This window comes from Salvelinus namaycush, chromosome 38, assembly GCF_016432855.1.
Source record: "Salvelinus namaycush isolate Seneca chromosome 38, SaNama_1.0, whole genome shotgun sequence".
Taxonomy (NCBI): Eukaryota; Metazoa; Chordata; class Actinopteri; order Salmoniformes; family Salmonidae; genus Salvelinus; species Salvelinus namaycush.
Window position 1 is genome coordinate 23,345,392 of NC_052344.1, and position 18,810 is coordinate 23,364,201.

Below are 18,810 nucleotides of genomic sequence, written 5' to 3' on the forward strand. Positions count from 1 at the left end.
CTTTCTGGGCTTTAGCCCAGAATAATTTTGGGTCAGTCCCAAATATTTTGCTCTGCTGCTGCAATGGTGTAAAATAAATTGTACCACTTAGTTCATAGAGCTTTGATTAGGTGAAGCTTCCAAAGTCATCCAATCGTTATAATCAGGGGTGCTGGAGCGGTGCTATGTCTCGCTAGATCACTTAATGATTAATTGGTATTTTACATAACAAACCGAATATAATAGCATGATAATGTCAGGCTACTGTTATAAAAAAAATACCATGTCATTTCTTATGACAATGTAGGATGATTGTGCGGAAATGTTTTTTTCTTCTCATGCTGTGGTTGTGTTTAACTCCATCTGCTCTAAAATTCAATTAGTTAGGCCGGTTAGCCATCCTTACATCATTCAAGAAATTCTAAATGCATATTCCCATTAAACTGATTGGGGTCAAATGGTTGGCTACATGCAGCATGGCCGTTTCACCTGTAAAATGTGAAGAATTATCATTCACGATTGACGATCATGCAATTTGGATGGTGCATTGTATGTATATTCTAATTAACCAATAGGCTTCATGTCGGTACAAACTTTCATTCAGAAATGATGGCTTAATAGGGCTCCTAACATAATACCACTACACCACTGGTTATAAGTAATGTCAAGACATGTGGTCAACTGATAATTCCAGCACCGTTTTGATTGGGACAGTCATTTCGCTGCTTTGAAACAAGCATGGGAACTCATCTTGATAAATCAATCAATGTCAGATTTCACCGAATCTCTTGGCTTAGAAATGTTAGCTAAGTTGATGTGAGTGCTCATGATCATTAGTCTCGCAATTTAAAGCAATGCAGATGTTCTCTACACACACATTAGGCCTATAGCCTACCTGATACGCTTCCCTGATGTTTTCTACACACACATTAGGCCTATAACCTACCTGATACGCTTCCCTGATGTTCTCTACACACACATTAGGCCTATAGCCTACCTGATACGCTTCCCTGATGTTCTCTACACACACATTAGGCCTATAGCCTTCCTGATACGCTTCCCTGATGTTCTCTACACACACATTAGGCCTATAGCCTTCCTGATACGCTTCCCTGATGTTCTCTACACACACATTAGGCCTATAACCTTCCCTGATACGCTTCCCTGATGTTTTCTACACACACATTAGGCCTATAGCCTTCCTGATACGCTTCCCTGATGTTCTCTACACACACATTAGGCCTATAGCCTACCTGATACGCTTCCCTGATGTTTTCTACACACACATTAGGCCTATAACCTACCTGATACGCTTCCCTGATGTTTTCCTGAACTTTCCAAGACTTTTCTGATGCATTTCAGTCACTTTGGCTACTGATGTGAATACACATTTGTACACTTTTATCATAGGCTATTCAAGTCAATTGACATGTTTTTATTGTTTTAAAAGCTCATACAGCCGACATCGTTTCAATAACAATATAGCTGAAACCACTATTGGCCTCATTGATTTACTGAATTTATTCTCGTAATTGTAGGCTACTTGTTGATAGATTATTATTTTAAATATTATTTTAACAGTAGGTCTAACTACACAATAACCTCATATGTGGTTGCAGACCACAATCGATTGAATGAATAATAAGAAGTGTTGATTAATTTATTTGGCCTTGGAAGAAAACATAGCGCTGCAGGAAGGGATGCTGGAAGTGCTGCCGATAAATTGAAATAAATTTGCCAAATTAAATAATTACTCCTCTATAAATAAATTAAACAATTGCAAATAATACACCAGCATAATTTAGCCACAGAGGATCAAAAGCTTAATTGCTTTAGATTGTGTTTTGTTTGTCACATTATGAGCGCATAGGCCGAGTCTACAGTCAGGAATCCTGCAATTGGGCATCTCGCTCGGCAAATATAAAACAGCTGATTGTTGAGTTGTGGCTGTCAATAAACTGGAAAGATGGTGGACTATAATTTCCTACTCATATTGTAGGTGTAAAATCTGTCTATCCACTATTTTCATTGGCCTATGCTATTGGTTGCATTTAAAACACGGGTCGTTCGTTTTGTTGATCTCAGTCTGTAAATGTCAGAGTAGCTTGTCATTTCGATGTGGTATAAAGAAATATTATTGTAACGTCTCCAGTCATGTAGAATTGCAGGAAAGGATTTTAGAAACGGCTAGTTTTTTCTCGGACCCACAAACCCCTCAGCCACGAATTTGATGAAACTCTGGTGATAGTCCTGCTGTGAACTGTCTTGTGCAAGTTTTAAATTGACACAATACAAGTTAGCAAAGGTGTCAGCTAGAGACGACGTGCAGGAGCCTGCAGGGACTTGTAGTCTTGCATGATGTCTGTCTACTTTGATGCTAAATAGCATTTTTGAATCTGAGAGTAAAAAGAGACAAATATATTGATCAAAGTCACCTTGACCGAGAGAGGTTTACATGGTTATCAAAACTGCATGCCATGGTAAGCCTACACGAAACACAACCCTTATTTTAAGTGTTAAAAAAATTCTCTATGAGAAAAATGTCCCTGTTTGACCGCTAGGTTTTATGAGTGTATGAATTCTATTTAACTAGGCAAGTCAGTTGAGAACAAATTCTTATTTACAATGACAGCCTTCAGGGGCAGAACGACAGATGTTTACCTTGTCAGCTCAGGGATTCAATCTAGCAACTTTTCGGTTACTGGCCCAACGCTCTAACCACTAGGCTACCTGCCGCCCCAATGTGGGGCTCTATAAACCCATCAATTTTGGGACACACTCCTTACTTGAATGAGTCAATTCATGTTCCAATTTGAAATAATAAAACGAAAACATGAAATTCTAATTAACAAATTCCCCCTGTCGTTTTACAAGATACAATCCTAAATAACAGTTAACCATTTAATTTGGGAGGTATTTCATCTTTTACATGTGTCAAGTCTCGAAATCCGACAAACAAATCCACGTGGAATTTTATTAGGCACGCCTCTCCATTCTTTTGTGTGAAATTGTACATACTAAAAAAATAACACATGGGATTCCACTTCGCTTTTAAACTGGCAGCATTGCTGGTTCGGTGGAAGTGGATTTATCGGAGGGTCTTATCAAAGATTTGTATAACTAACCCAAGATAGACCACAGCCTGTCCTTTCCAATGGGAACAAATGAGTCATAGTGGGCAAAACAGGTAAGGAGGGGGGCTGAGCCAAGCACGAGCTAGCGAGAGCCTATTGGCGCATTCAGGTATACATTTGCATGTTTCCTTTAGAGAACCTCTACTCTGTGAGGTGTGCAATAACTACATTCGCCCATGCACTCCTTCTAAACAACGCAATGTTGTAAAACTTTGGCAAAGGGTAAAATCTACAAAACTTAGTCCACTCTGTTCAGAACATATATTCGTTTTGGGAACAGAAAACTATATTGGGATCAAATGTTTATACATCCGGTGAAATATCTGTCTCATTGTTCTATTTGTGGTCTAATTAGCCCCTACGGCCTGACAGCGCTGCGGCGCCTAGGGCGATGTCCCTAGGGGAGGGATCTCCTCTGGGCCCTGAAGGACAGGATGGTTATTGATTCGGAAGAGCAGGGGGAGGCGAGTTTGATAAGGACTCACCCCGTTCCTGTACAAAGAAGACAGCTTTTTAACAAAGTTACTTTTTAACATGTTTTCATGTCTTAAAAATGTTTTACTTTTGTTAAATCATTTGTACACATTTTAAATGGCTTTTACAGATTGGATGTTTTACAAGAAAAAGTAATTTTATTCATGGTTGTTTCTATTGTTTTTAACAATATGTACTTTTTAACTAATTTAAATGTAATATTCAAATGCTGTGTTTTATGCCGGTCTTATGTGTATAACATGATGTACAAAAATATATATGAGCTGTTTTAAAGGTAATGCAATAATAAAAGAAATTCCAAAAGAAAATAAAATTATGCTAATATGGCTCAAATTCGCTAGCTAGCTAACCAACCAACAACTGTAACAATGTATTTGAGACAAGTTCTCGTTTTGCAAATGTATTTATGTTTTCAATAAATATTCAAGACTAAATATTGTTTACATGTTGTCAACAATCTAAATTTGCCTGCCGCATAATTGCACACACATCGGTTTAGTTGCTAAACAACCATCACAACTAAAAACTCTGAGTTGATATTCCCCTTCATAAGAAGTGGATGATTATCAGATGAGGAAGGGGAGGACCATCCTACTCGGTGAATTTCAGATAAATAATAAAAATCCCCCAAAAAGTTAGCATTTTTAGATAAAACTGTACTTAAATGTATTCAAATGTCACCAAATACCTGATTAAAATGCACTGTTTTGCAATGAAGGTCTACATTAGTAGATTAGACTACAATAGTACAGAACCCATTAGGATAGCACCACGGTGTAGCCAGGAGACAGTTATTTTGCATCCTCCTCTGGCTACATTGACTTCAATACAAAATCTAGTAGGCTCATGCTCCTCACCCCTTCCATAGATCTACATGGTAATTATGACAACTTCCAGAGGATGTCCTCCAACCAATCAAAGCTTTTGCAGTATGAGCTCACCTGTTGTCTATCCAATCAAAAGATTAGAGAATGAACCTAGTACTATGCATTTTTCACTTAGAGGCTTGGTGTGTTGGTGACATTGTTGGATAGATTGTGAATAGTGATAGCGCATATTATTCAATTCAAATGTGTTTTTTCAAACTACAGGACACAGAGGTAGATTATATATTGTTTACTTGGTTTTAGAAAATTATTTTTCAGTTGAGTTAGTGCCATTTATTGAAATTTGCACTGTTAACTTTAGTAGCAAGTAGTTAGCTACCTACAGTACCAGCAAAGATTCTTCATAACTAAACTAAGATAGACCACAGCCTGTCGTTTCCAATGGCAACAGATTAGTCATAGTGGGCAGAACAGGCAAGGAGGTGGGCAGAGCCAAGCACGAGCTAGCGAGATCCTATTGGCCCGTTCTAGCATACATCTGCATATTTCCATTAGGGAACGCCTACTCTGTGAAATGCATGTGTGCAATAACTCAATTCGACTTTGCACTTCTTCTAAACAACGCGATTTTTAAAAACTTTGGCAAAGTCTAAAGTCTACAAAACTTAGTCCACTCTGTTCGTAACCGATTCTAGTTTTGGGAACATAAAACTGTATTGAGAAAATGTTTAATCGATGAGACGTTTTTCCAGAATGTAGGCCAAAATCCACCTCGTGCCATCTTCTCCCACTGTCCACCAGTGGGCTTCCTCTCACTACCATATTTGGTAGTGAGATTAAACGCCAATCTTCATATTTATACATCCATTGAGCTAGCAGAGGTAATTGCACTGTACGATGCTTTACTTGCTGAGCTATATGGACGTTTCTACTGTCTCCTCTGGGATGTCAACATCAATTCAGAATGATTCGATAGCTTCCATCGCATCATCCATTAAAATAGGTTGATACTCCACATTGTTTGGCATGGCAAATGGGTGAAACCACAGACAAACTGTCACTCGCAGTTGTTAGTTATCGTCAGGTATGTCGATGATCAGGGCTTTATTCAGGAATGTTTCTTGGCCAACTTTGATGCGTCAAGTGGGCGAGATGCGCAGCCCATGTTTCACGTTGTGAATTCTGAGATGTCCGAGTTTAACTTCATGGAGAAACTCGTTTCCCAAACCTATGATGTATCTGCTTTTGTATTTACAGCCAAGTCCCCTCCTGTTCCCTGATTAAGAGGGGATGACCACTCCATTACCAGTGTCAACTCTTCTGATGAACTGAAGCCATGTTTCATATGCCCTCATCCACTTGGAGGTTTCCTCTCCAAGCACTGAGTAGCCCTGTCAATTTTCTCACTAATGTATGTAACCAATTCAATAGTTCTTGGACAAATGCCAGCTTGCCACACGTTCGCTGGCTGTCCTGATCTCTGCAACATGGATAGATGGAAATCGCAACACAATGCTATAAATTAAGAAACATATCTTATACTGTATGATCACGTGTGTGATACTTCTTGGTGGTGGTTGTAGGAGGTTAATGTTGTCATCTCCTTCTTTCCTCTAACTGAGGTTTGATGAGGCGCTAGACTGCCATCTGGTGGCAAGATGTATGTGAACCACCCCATCAGATATAACTCCATACCACAATCTTGAAGGTGTAAGGCTAAAGTCATTTCTAGAATAGTTCAGATTAAAGCAGGGGAATAAGAAAGTGTTTCTTACGTTTATGATCATATATAATTTTACAAACAAATTGCAGGCAAAACACAAAAGTAAACACCCCAAACAACAAGAATCTCAGTGCAACTCCAAGTTAATGTCCTAATACTTCCCCCCCAAAATGAAGACAGAACATTATAAAGTGGAGAGAAAAACAATCTGAAGTAAATGAAAGGCCTCCTGTATACTACTTCATTTAAAGTAAAGACATTCATTTTTGTCAACACAACCTGTAGTGATATAAAACCCAAACTACCTTGATCTGACAACCTGTAAAAACTAGCAATGGGCACAGTTATTCGAACAGACATTAGTATTCGAATACTTGCGAGAGTAGGAATACAAATAAATCACAGGCCTATTTTAACAATGACAAGCCTTCATCTTAATTGAATAAAATTATCTATGGGACATTTCTACACTCATGATATTTGGAATTCTTAATTTAATAAAACAACGTCACAAATGTGAATATAGTTTAAAAAATACATACGGTATTAGCCTACACAGGTTTCACTTAGCTTGCTGTTGTTGACACTAGTCAGAGGCTCCATGTGTAGCAACGTGAAGTGGGAGATCTCTAATCAATCAAATAAAAGTTGAATTAAAATTACAGAATTAAGTAAACTAAATGAGGAGTAGGCAACAATGAACAACCTTCAGTATAGGCTGTTTAATCTGAACCGGGTTGTTGTAGATCAGGACAGGCAGCGCCTCAACTAGCTAGCTAACATTTGGCTGTCTTAGCTTGCATCTTTACATTGATTTGATGCAGTAAAGACATGCACTGCCATATTGGATGATAGATAACCTATGGCATTTACAAGTGTCTAACTAGCGCGAGTCAGTGGCTACTTTTTCTCTATCCGGATATCCGAAAAAATGTCATGATATTATTTCTAATGCCCATCCCTACTTTAGAACACATTCTAGAGTTTAGAATGGATCTCTGTGACTTTAGAACACATTCTAGAGTTTAGAATGGATCTCTGTGACTTTAGAACACATTCTAGAGTTTAGAATGGATCTCTGTGACTTTAGAACACATTCTAGAGTTTAGAATGGATCTCTGTGACTTTAGAACACATTCTAGAGTTTAGAATGGATCTCTGTGACTTTAGAACACATTCTAGAGTTTAGAATGGATCTCTGTGACTTTAGAACACATTCTAGAGTTTAGAATGGATCTCTGTGACTTTAGAACACATTCTAGAGTTTAGAATGGATCTTTGTGACTTTAGAACACATTCTAGAGTTTAGATTGGATCTCTGTGACTTTAGAACACATTCTAGAGTTTACAATGGATCTCTGTGACTTTAGAACACATTCTAGAGTTTAGAATGGATCTCTGTGACTTTAGAACACATTCTAGTGTTTAGAATGGATCTCTGTGACTTTAGAACACATTCTAGCATTTAGAATGTATTTCTGTGGATACGGTCCTGTTCCATCTGAGACTTGGCCTTCTTCTTGAGCAGCAGGATGTGTTCAGAAAACTCCCTCACAGCCCCCAGGCCTGCAGCACTGTGGCAGGAGTATTTAGCAGCGTTGATCGCCACCACTGGGGCGTCCTGCGGTACTGCACTCAGCCCAGCCAGGTTCAGACAGTCAACATCTGGTGCATCATTACCTGTAGGAGGGAGAGATGGAGGGATGAAATGGAGGGATAAGATTAGTAAATTTTCTAAAGTGTCCATAAGGTGGTTCTTGAAGTATTCTTAGGATGATTAATTAGTATGATGCTAAAACATAACAAAAACATGCAAAAATATGACATGATTTAAGATGATCATAATTATTATATTTATTTTGATATAGTTTCCAATTTTGGCCTTCATAGAATCATAGAATCTGAATTACAGAAATCAACAAAATTATTTCATACGTTTTGATTGACATGAACACACAAGTATTACTCAAAACAGAAGGTTAAGAACCTTGAGATTCCACTACATTTCAAACTGTACTATAAAACTAACTAGTAGTAGTAGTAAATTGTTAATTGAAAAGAACAGTGAGTTTACCCATATAGGCGACCTCCTTCCAGTCCAGATCCTTGTCGTCCATCATGGCTTTGACTTCACACTGGATGTCCTTGCCCAGCTGTCTGACCTCGCAGCCTGTCCTCTGGGATAGATTGTCAGCCAGGGCCTTGGTCAGAAGGTCCTCACTGGACGAGATCAGGATCACCTGGAGGAAAGACAATAAAATACATTTTTCATACTGAGACAAACTGAACTGTTCTGGGATGGCCTGGTTACGCATCCACCATAGTTTCTGGAACCGTGTTGGAAAGGACAGTGGGAGAAGAAAATAGCCTAGCCAGCACAGCACGGTTCGGGTCAATAATGTGTATAAGGATGTCATTTGAGATGTGTTCTTAGAGGGTATGATGAAACTCAAACTAATAAAGTCACATGACGGAGTAAATAGTATCCTATGTGTGTGTTTAATGGGCGGTGGTTTCAGTGATAAACTATGGCCTAAATCTAGGAGCAGGAGCAGCCAGTGTGAAACATCCTGTTCTGTTAAGAGCTTAGCAAAGCAAACCTAACTGGTTTTACCTAACTTCATATATCTTTAATACTGCCACAAGGCCAAACAAGGGACACCGGGTAGCCTAGCGGGTTACAGCGTTGGGCCAGTAACCGAACCCCCGAGATTACTAGGTGAAAAATCTGTCAATGTGCCCTTGACCAAGGCACTTAACCCTAATTGCTCATGTAAGTTGCTCTGGCTAAGACCGGGCAGCTAAATGACTCAAATGTAAAATGATAGGATTGTTTTTTGTTTATTTTATAGTAGCTTAATGCTGCTTCAAGTTGAACTTGTTATGAGAGGTTAAATGTCACTGCCCAGAAAGAATGGTGTGTCAGCTATGACAAGACACCTGGAGTTAGATTGTCTTTTGGTTATTTAACAGCAGTAGGTGGAGTGGATTTACAGTGCATTCAGAAAGTATTCAGACCCTTCCCTTTTTCCACATTTTGTTATGTTACAGCCTTATTCTAAAATTGATTAAATAAAACATTTTTCCTCAATCTACACACAATACCCCATAATGACAAAGCGAAAAGGTTTCTTGACATGTTTGCAAGTTTATTACAAATAAACAGATACCTTATTTATGTAAGTATTCAGACTGTTTACTATGAGACTCAAACTTGAGCTATTCGAGATGTTTATACAACTTGAGGTGACCAGGAACCCGATGGTCACACTGACAATGATCCAGAGTTGCACTGTGGAGATGGTCGTCCTTCTGGAAGGTTCTCCCATCTCTGCAGCACTCCACCAATCAGGCCTTTAGAGTGGCCAGACGGAAGCCCCTCTTCAGTAAAAGGCACATGACAGCCCACTTGGGAGTTTGCCAAAAAGCACCTAAAGGACTCTCAGACCATGAGAAACAAGATTCTCTGGTCTGATAAAACCAAGATTGAACTCTTTGGCCTGAATGCCAAGCGTCACATCTGAAGGAAACCTGGCACAATCCCTACGGTGAAGCATGGTGGTAGCAGTATCATGCCATGGGGGATGTTTCTCAGCGACAGGAAGACTAGTCAGGATCGAAATAAAAATGAACGGAGAAAAGTACAGAGATCCTTGATGAAAACCTGCTCCGGAACGCTCAGGAACTCAGACTGGGGCAAAGGTTCACTTTCCAACAGGACAACGGCCCTAAGCACACAGCCAAGACTCTGAATGTCCTTGAGTGGCCCAGCCACAGCCCAGACTTGAACCCGATCTAACATCTCTGGAGAGACCTGAAAATAGCTGTGCAGCAACGCTCCCCATCTAACCTGACAGAGCTTGAGAGGATCTGAAGAGAAGAACGGGAGCGCTTTAGCGTCATACCCAAAAAGACTTGAGGCTGTAATCGCAGCCAAAGGTGCTTCAACAAAGCACTGAGTACAGGGTCTAAATACTTATGTAAATGTAATATGTTTTTCATTTTTTATACATTTGCTAAAAATTCTAAAAACCTGTTTTTGCGTTGTCATTATGGGGTATTGTGTTTAGATTGACGGGGGAAAAACGATTTAATCAATTTTAGAAAAAGTCTGTTACGTAACAAAATGTGGAAAAATACTTTCTGAATGCACTGTGCATGACTAGGCTGCTCAACCAGTATCATACATGACTAAGCTGCTCAACCAGTATCATACATGACTAGGCTGCTCAACCAGTATCATACATGACTAGGCTGCTCAACCAGTATCATACATGACTAAGCTGCTCAACCAGTATCATACATGACTAAGCTGCTCAACCAGTATCATACATGACTAAGCTGCTCAACCAGTATCATACATGACTAAGCTGCTCAACCAGTATCATACATGACTAAGCTGCTCAACCAGTGAGCTAGGGACTACCACCTCTGTCTTACCCTTAGAACTGACGGTTTTCCAAAATATATGCATTTTAAAGTTGTCATTTTTTATTGTGTTCATGATTTTCTTGTGCATAGTGCATTTATGTCAATTGTGTCAAACATTTCAGCATCAGTTGCCATGGATACTTTGTAATTTCGAATTTGTGAAATAAACCATTCAAATGTTCTGTATTGTACCTCCACCCCCTCTCTCTGCAGTGTGTGTCAGTGTGTGTGTGTGTTCTATACGTTCTATATGTACAGTATCTGTACCTCCACCCCCTCTCTCTGCAGCATGCGGATACCCATAGTATCTCTGGTGTTGACTGAGACCATCTCCTCTCCAGAGACAGAGATGAGGACGCGGCCATCAGTCAGACAGCCGGAGACGTTACACAGCAGCAGACGCACCACCTCAGGCTTGTCCAGACCAAAGTAACCAAACCTGGAGAGGAACAACACACACAGGGAAATACACCTCAGGCTTGTCCAGGCCAAAGTAACCAAACCTGGACAGGAACAACACACACAGGGAAATACACCTCAGGCTTGTCCAGACCAAAGTAACCAAACCTGGACAGGAACAACACACACAGGGAAATACACCTCAGGCTTGTCCAGGCCAAAGTAACCAAACCTGGACAGGAACAACACACACAGGGAAATACATTTGGACAACCACTCCTCTGTGTTACAGCAATGTTCATTGTGTTGCTTTACCACAAAATCTAATTATATTTCAAGTGCATTCAAATAAACACTTTCAGAGAGAGACAGAGAGACAGAGACAGACAGAGAGAGAGAGAGATGGTTCAGAGTGAATGACTTGAACAGAGAGTGAACTTGAAATTCTAGGTCAGAGATTTCAGACTACCTCAGTACTCTCTGTTCTGCCACGGGCCAGTCGATATCCACATCAATATCCACACTGTACTCTGGCAGCATCTCATAGTAAGCCCACTTCCCCCCCTGAGAAAGACAACAACACAAAGGGCATTTCTATTAGCATTCAAAACACCAGTTAACAATAGAATATCTAGTAGTATCACAGATCAGTCCATCTCTCAGTGTGTATGTTGTTTCTAGTCAGGCTCACGTCCACTGAATGAACACTTTATTGATCCCAGTAAGAAATATGCTTTGTCACCACCAGCAGCAGAGATAAACATCTGGGCCTGTATCTAGGATCAGATCCTCCCTGTACATATCCTCTTAGTCATTGTGATCGTGTTAGAAGTGGATATTTGTTCATATCATAGTCACTACTGCATACAGAGTGATATTGTTGGGGAATGTTACTAATAAACTAATGAAGAGGAATTTCTCTTTCACACACACACATATCCAAGAGGATTAAGGTTGGATAGACTAGACACACACACACACACACACTACAGGCTCTCCTAGGCTGAACACGCAAAAATGAATTGAGTAACTATTGACTGTGACCTGACCAACTAATAACCAAGCTGATGAGGCCTTAAGAACTGATCCTTGTTAAAACTTTAAAAACAGCAGAATACTGAAAACACTTAGTGGCAAAAGCAACATGTATGCTGAGACAGAAGAGCTAACTGGCTGGAATGGGCAGACTGCAATATAAACGTGACGAACAATGACTGAAATGCAATTCGCTCACAGAGAATGTATCCCTTTACACATACTTCCAGAGCCTACAGACGGGTGTTGAAGATCATTTAGAATACTGTTCCTCATCAAGCAGCTGCAAACTAGTCTTGGTCTTATTCCACAAACCCCATGGTTTACCCTGCCTATTATCAGACCACTGTTTCTATAATACATTTTCTAGATATGATTCATCTTCTCCTGTATGTACAAACGTCACTTATATGTTGCATACAGCCTACCCACAGTGTATATTAACCAATCAAGTAGCAGTCTTGTGTGACAATTAAAGGAGGAACTCTCCTGTGGTCCTCTGCAGCTCAGTTGGTAGAGCATGGCGCTTGTAGCTAAATGGCATATTTTATTATATTAAATCAACAGGTTTATAATTCTCTCATTATCATCCCTGTGTGTATTGTCCTGCGTACATCATGGTATTAAAGAAGTTGAAGTGAAGTTCAGATGGTCTCCTCACTATTCTTTCAATCGAACAGGGAAAACTGATCCTAGACCAGCACTCCTTCCTGAGACGCTTTGTGACTATGGGTCCCTCTAGGGGCATGGTGAAAGTTACCTGCAAAACACCTTCCTCTATAAGGGCTCTGGTGGAGACATAGAAAGATCCGTTTTCACACAGCTCTCCATCCCAGTCCTGTCTCCGGGGCCTGTTGGATGGATCCAGGTTGAGAGGCTGGGTGGCTGCACTACCTGAACAGGAGAGAGAACACATAATCATTATGAGTTGATAGGAAATAGTCTGGTTTCTAGTTATAACCTGGTCAGGAGAAAAACTCACTTGTTTAATCACACCCTCATCTCTCTATTGTGATACAGTCACGTGGTCAGGAAAAACTCCTGACCCTACTTCAAATCAAATTTTATTGATCACATACACATGGTGAGCAGATGTTAATGTGAGTGTAACGAAATGCTTGTGCTTCTAGTTCCGACCGTGCAGTAATATCTAACAAGTACTCTAACAATTCCACAACAACTACCTTATACACACAACTCTAGAGAAATGGAATTATAAAGTAGCCTAGGGGTGTTTTTCCCCCACAGAGATTAAGCCTAATCCTCGACTACAAATAATTTTCTATGGAGAATCTCCATTGATTTTGCTTTTTAATCCAGCATTAGGGTTAATCTGTATCCGGGAAACTGTGCCTAAGTGTAAAGTCCTAAACATAACACACGTCTGTCCCGTACCTCCTTTCTTCACCTCCTGCCAGCGGAAGTGGTGTCGTCGGACCACGGAGAAGACGGACGTGAAGCCCTGCTTGGTGATCATCTCCAGGGCCTCCTTCAGGTGGAAGGGGTGCAGGCAGGGAGACGTGGCCTGGATGTGACAGATCACATCCACCTCTGGAGGAGGACAACACACAGCAGACTATGAGATACCAGAAGAGTATGAGAAACAGTATGAGATATGAATAATCTTGTATATGCTGCCACTGTTGTCAATTGAAGCTATGGAGTGGGTCCCACTTTATTGGGCTAATCCCTAATGTTGCCTCATAGATCACAATGAATAAGACTACATGGACGGGGGGGGACCTGATCCTAGATCAGCATTCCTACTCTGAGATGCTTGCTACATACCGTTCCAGAGCCTTAGTCAAGCTAGTGGCTAAACAAGTTCTGCATATATTACATTAACAGCTGACATCTATAACAAAGCGCTGCCAAACAGTCATTACAAAGATAGTGAAGCGTCACAGAGGGTGTGGTTCTGTCACAATAAAATATAACCAACATTGACATTGTTGCCACAGAGAATCCTCCTCACGCCTCCTCCCTCCTTGTCTCCTTCTCACAGCACACATGAGGAATCAAGGAAATAAACTTGACATTCACCCCCTACCTGGGTTTAATCGGGCGAATTCCTGGATGGTGTCGAGAGAGCTGGAGGAGTCTTTGGACACCTCTGGGCTCCTGCGGTGAACCTGAGCTCCCCATGCCTTGGCTACCTTCTCAATGTCATCATGGTCAGTTGATACCCACACACTGGGAGAAAGAAGGGGAGAAGTTTATTCATCAGGCTTTGTAACATGTAGACTACATTAGTGCAATCCAGTCTTGTGTGGCCAAGCCCAAACCAGGGGGTTCATTCAGAGACTGTACACTAACTTTCAAATAACAATATTATCCATGCACCCAAAACAAGAATGTCAACATGCTTAATAACATTTAAATATACTAGTTTAGTATAGAATACTACAGTACTTAGAATTCTGAATTCTAGAATTCTGTAATAAACTGTAATATACTATACTACAGTACACTGTAGTATCCCTTGCTCATGTGTAGTACTTAGTAGAAAATGTTGTAGTATACTGTAGAATAGTATATATAGTAAATACTACAGTAGTATCTGCAAAAAACACTAGTAAATGCTACAGTAATGTCCCCAAAAACACTACCCTTTTGAACTATAGTAAATACTACAGTAATTTGCATATACCCTGCCCATTCTCCTCCCCCATATCCCCATTTTTGCCACCCATAAGTGAGAAACCGACATGCCAAGTATAGCCCATGTATTGTGTTCCCTACAGTTAGAAAAGAGTAAAGTGCTGAACTATCTGTTCACATCCCAGTCCTAGCTACCTACAGGTTATGGAACATTAGCTCTTTTAGTATTTCTCTAGTTAGGAGAGAAAGCCTCCACTTCTATGTCAAAGACATAAAAACAAAAACACTATAGTAAATACTACAGTCCGCGAAAACACGACATGAATTACTATATTAGTATATACTCGTTATTTTACTACAATATGTATACTATAGTTAACTGTAAATAATACACTATACTACAGTGAATAATACAGTAAAGTCCGCAAAAACACTACAGTGAATACTATGGTATTAATATCATAGTATACTAGTATTTTTAAATGTGGGTTGTAATGTAGCTAGCCTACCAAGCTTCTATCAAAGCAACTCCATATATAGTAGTTCGATTGAAAGACTTTTGACTATTAGATTGTACTGAATTACCTGTCAAACTGTTTGGAGTCCACTGCAGCTCTCAGAACCCATCCAATGAGCGGGACACCGGCTAGCATTTTTATATTCTTCAGGGGGATCCCCTTACTGCCTCCCCTCGCCAGGATCAGGGCTGCGATGTGTCTCTTCTCACCGCTGTCTTTAATAACCTTTGCTTTTCTGTCTCTCACATCTTCGATGCCCGATCGCTTACGTTTTCTTTCAGCGGCCATTGTAAAGGGTCACTCAGTAGCCCAGTGGGAGGTTAAGAAGACGTGGCGGTATCACTGTAACTTAGCTAACGTTAGCTAACTAACTAGTAACGTTAGCAGTAGCTGTATGTCTAGTAGTCGGCTGATGAATCTAGCTAGCTACTTATTGTGTTCTAACTCACTGTAGCTAGCTATGTATTTAGGTTACAATATATACTACTGGCTACACTGTGTGAAGGACGGCCTATTAATCCTACAAATATTACATTTATAAACAGAAAAAGTGGCGTATTATATGATATTTCATTGTGGCTACGAAATCAGAAAGAACGTCACCATAGAATTGTACCGTAATGATTGAGGCCAACGCGTAAAACACTATGCTGGCTATATATTATCGAAACGACGATACCCGAGGTGCAAAATGGTAGAAGCATGTCCAATGTCTATCTTCTCAATCACAGAACTCCCGGTTTCAATATTGCACAAAATAATGCAAATGTACTTACTCATCAGACAGAAATTCAATTGCGCTAGCCAACCAAACAGTAGTACTTACGGTAAAGTATTTAGTATTTCCAGCTGGCTCTGATAACGGGAAATAACAGGGTACAACAAATATTTTTTTTATAAACGTAGGCTACTTTATAATTCCATCCCTTTAGATTTGTGTGTATTAGGTAGTTGTTGTGTAATTGTTAGATATAACCAAGCTAGAATATGGTCTTCTGTTTCCAATGGGAGCAAATTACTCAAAGAACAAACAAGGTTCTAGCATTTATTTGCATATTTCTGCTAGAAAACGACAACTCTGTGCAGTGCGCGTGTGCAATAACTCAATTCGGCCTTGCACTCCTAAACAACAGCATTTTTTAGAAACTTTGGCAAATGGTAAATAAAGTCTACAAAACGCAGTACACTCTGTTACTGATTCTAGTTTTGAAAACATAAACACGTATAAACACGATAAGATGATACCGGGAGCTCTGAGTCATGCATCGAAATCGTTAAGCAGTGTGCTGATTTTGTATCGCTTTATCGGAAACACGTTATTAATGACCTCCGAAGATGTGTTTTGTCGAATAACCACCTGATTGGTTTGGTATTCGTTTCGGTAGAATAGGAAAAGGCTTATTTTGACCAGCAGGTGCCACTTGTGTACACTTTGTTGATCAAAGCCTCGTGTAATGAACCTATTTTCGACACAATTGTATGGAAATGCTCAATGCATTTGTTTTCCCATCACTAGCTTAATCGATTAGTAAATGTGCAGAATTTCGGCAAAAATCCATCTCGCTCCATCTTCTCCCACTACTGGGCTTCCTCTCATCACCATATTTGGTAGTGAGTGGAAAAGTCAAACGGATGCTTCACATTACATTTTATACATCCGGTGAAATATCTGGCTCATTATTCTACAGTGTTTTAATATACTACTGTAGAATACATTAAAAATACTTTAAAATACTACTTAAGTAGTTTTTGGGGGTCTGTACTTTAATATTTATATTTTTGACTACTTTTACTTTACGACATTCCATAAGACGATATTGTACTTTTTACTCCATACATATTCCTTGACACCCAGAAGTAGTCGTTACATTTTGAACGCTTAGCAGGACAGGAAAATTGTCAAAATCACGAGCTTATCAAGAGAACCTCCCTGGTCATCCCTACTGCTCTGATCTGGCGGACCCCCTAAACACACATGCTTCATTTGTAAAATATGTCTGAGCGTTGGGAGTGCACCTGGCTTTCCGTAAATAAAAAAAATGGCGCTATCTGGTTAACTTAATATAAGTCATTTTAAATGATTTGTACTTTTACTTTTGATACTTAAGTATATTTTAGCAATTATATATATATATTTTTTTAAACCAAATACTTCTACTCAAGTTGTATTTTACTGGGTGACTTTCACTTTTACTTTAGTCATTTTCTATTGGGGTATCTTTACTTACACTCAAGTATGACAATTGGGTGAAGTATGACAATTAGGTGCTTTTATTTTTCCTGCTTTCCCTCAGTAGTAGCAACATAAAACCAACTACAAGTAAAAAGCAACAACAGCAAAAAAACAGACAATATGATCAATATGATCAATGGAAAATCATACCAGTTCCAAAGTCGGAGAAAGAGTTCGATAAGTTACAAACTGTCTACAAACTCGCACGCCCACTAGATACAAATCACTCTGATGTATGTAGCATAACTTTGAAGCTAGACCTAGACGCTGCATGTAATTCAAACGTTCAATTCGTATTTTCATGGAAGAGCAGAGATAACACAAATCTCATATTACAAATACACACTTATTAGTACATCTGCAAATGACGGCACATTCAATGAACTCCAGACAGAGATGACCGCTACTGCAACATAGTACAACTCCTTAACTCTTTACTTTCAACAGGGAAATCAGTCTCCTTAGAGACCGTCAAAAATTGCCAATGCCGACTATATTTCAAGTCGTCACGGCGGGGTATTGGGTAAAGTTTTCAACTAGCAATAATCGCGCCTCGGATAGACCTCATAGGCTACGATACTGCCACTGCGCAAAGCTGAATCATGTCTTGAAAAAGGCACGGTAGCTATCACAGAAGATACAATTCACGGAAACGGTTTAAAATAACGTCGCGGTAGTGTGGTGCTAATTTGTGTGCAATAGTAATGTATTATGTTTGAAATGTGTTCAAAACGTTTCGATAACCCGAGGTGTGCATAGTTTGTATTTTTAAAAGAAAAATGTAGCTACGTTACACCGCAATGCATGCTGGGATGTGAAACATACCATTGTCATGGGTTCGTGCTTTTCAGATCCTTAGGACGTCCCTGCACCATTGAAGTTGAAATTTAAACGGGTTACGGTAAGCGTATGGGGTTGTTAGGGTTAGACGTTTAAGGTAGGGACGTCTAAAGGATTGCGGATAGAACTGACCAATTGTTATGTAAATGTAGGATTGCATTGATCTGATCTGCCGGCAGTATCCCGTCGGCACGGATCCTAACAAGATGTGGAAATGTTTAGAACAGTCGAAGACAATTGTACAATGGCAAAATATCAGAGATCAGTACGATGGCAATATTCCAACTTTTGAATATTTGCAGTCAGAGATGGGGCTATTATTCCATAGGAATATTTTACATTTCTACACAGCCTTACTACACATACCAATATCTGGACCGGGGAGCTGTATGGACCAGGGAGATGTTTCACTTTGCACCACCAGATGGAGGCATTTGCCTTGAATGTTCATTAGGTAGTAGGCCCACTGTAGTAAAATCTGCCAGTTCAACCGTCCATCCATGTCTGATGTCGGGAGATGACGTGGTACCTGGCCACTAGGGGCAACAGTGAGCACTGTTACGTTCACGTAGGTTTCGGTTTTGCTAGGGCGTTG

At 39.9% G+C, this 18,810-nt stretch overlaps 1 protein-coding gene and 1 non-coding gene across 2 annotated transcripts; both read right to left on the reverse strand.

The window, feature by feature from the left end:
- Positions 1-6,192: 6,192 nt before the first annotated feature.
- LOC120031773 (N-acylneuraminate cytidylyltransferase-like) lies at positions 6,193-15,936 on the reverse strand. Its single transcript, XM_038977594.1, has 8 exons — positions 15,210-15,936; positions 14,074-14,216; positions 13,419-13,574; positions 12,784-12,917; positions 11,458-11,552; positions 10,857-11,028; positions 8,233-8,398; positions 6,193-7,838 (listed from the first exon to the last, which is right to left on the reverse strand). Exons 1-8 carry the CDS (start codon positions 15,428-15,430, stop codon positions 7,624-7,626), a joined length of 1,302 nt encoding a protein of 433 aa, XP_038833522.1. The 5' UTR covers positions 15,431-15,936; the 3' UTR covers positions 6,193-7,623.
- Positions 15,937-17,831: 1,895 nt separating this feature from the next.
- On the reverse strand, positions 17,832-17,972 carry LOC120032350. The gene has a single exon (XR_005473812.1). It is a non-coding gene; the product is annotated as a U4 spliceosomal RNA (small nuclear RNA).
- Positions 17,973-18,810: the final 838 nt, after the last annotated feature.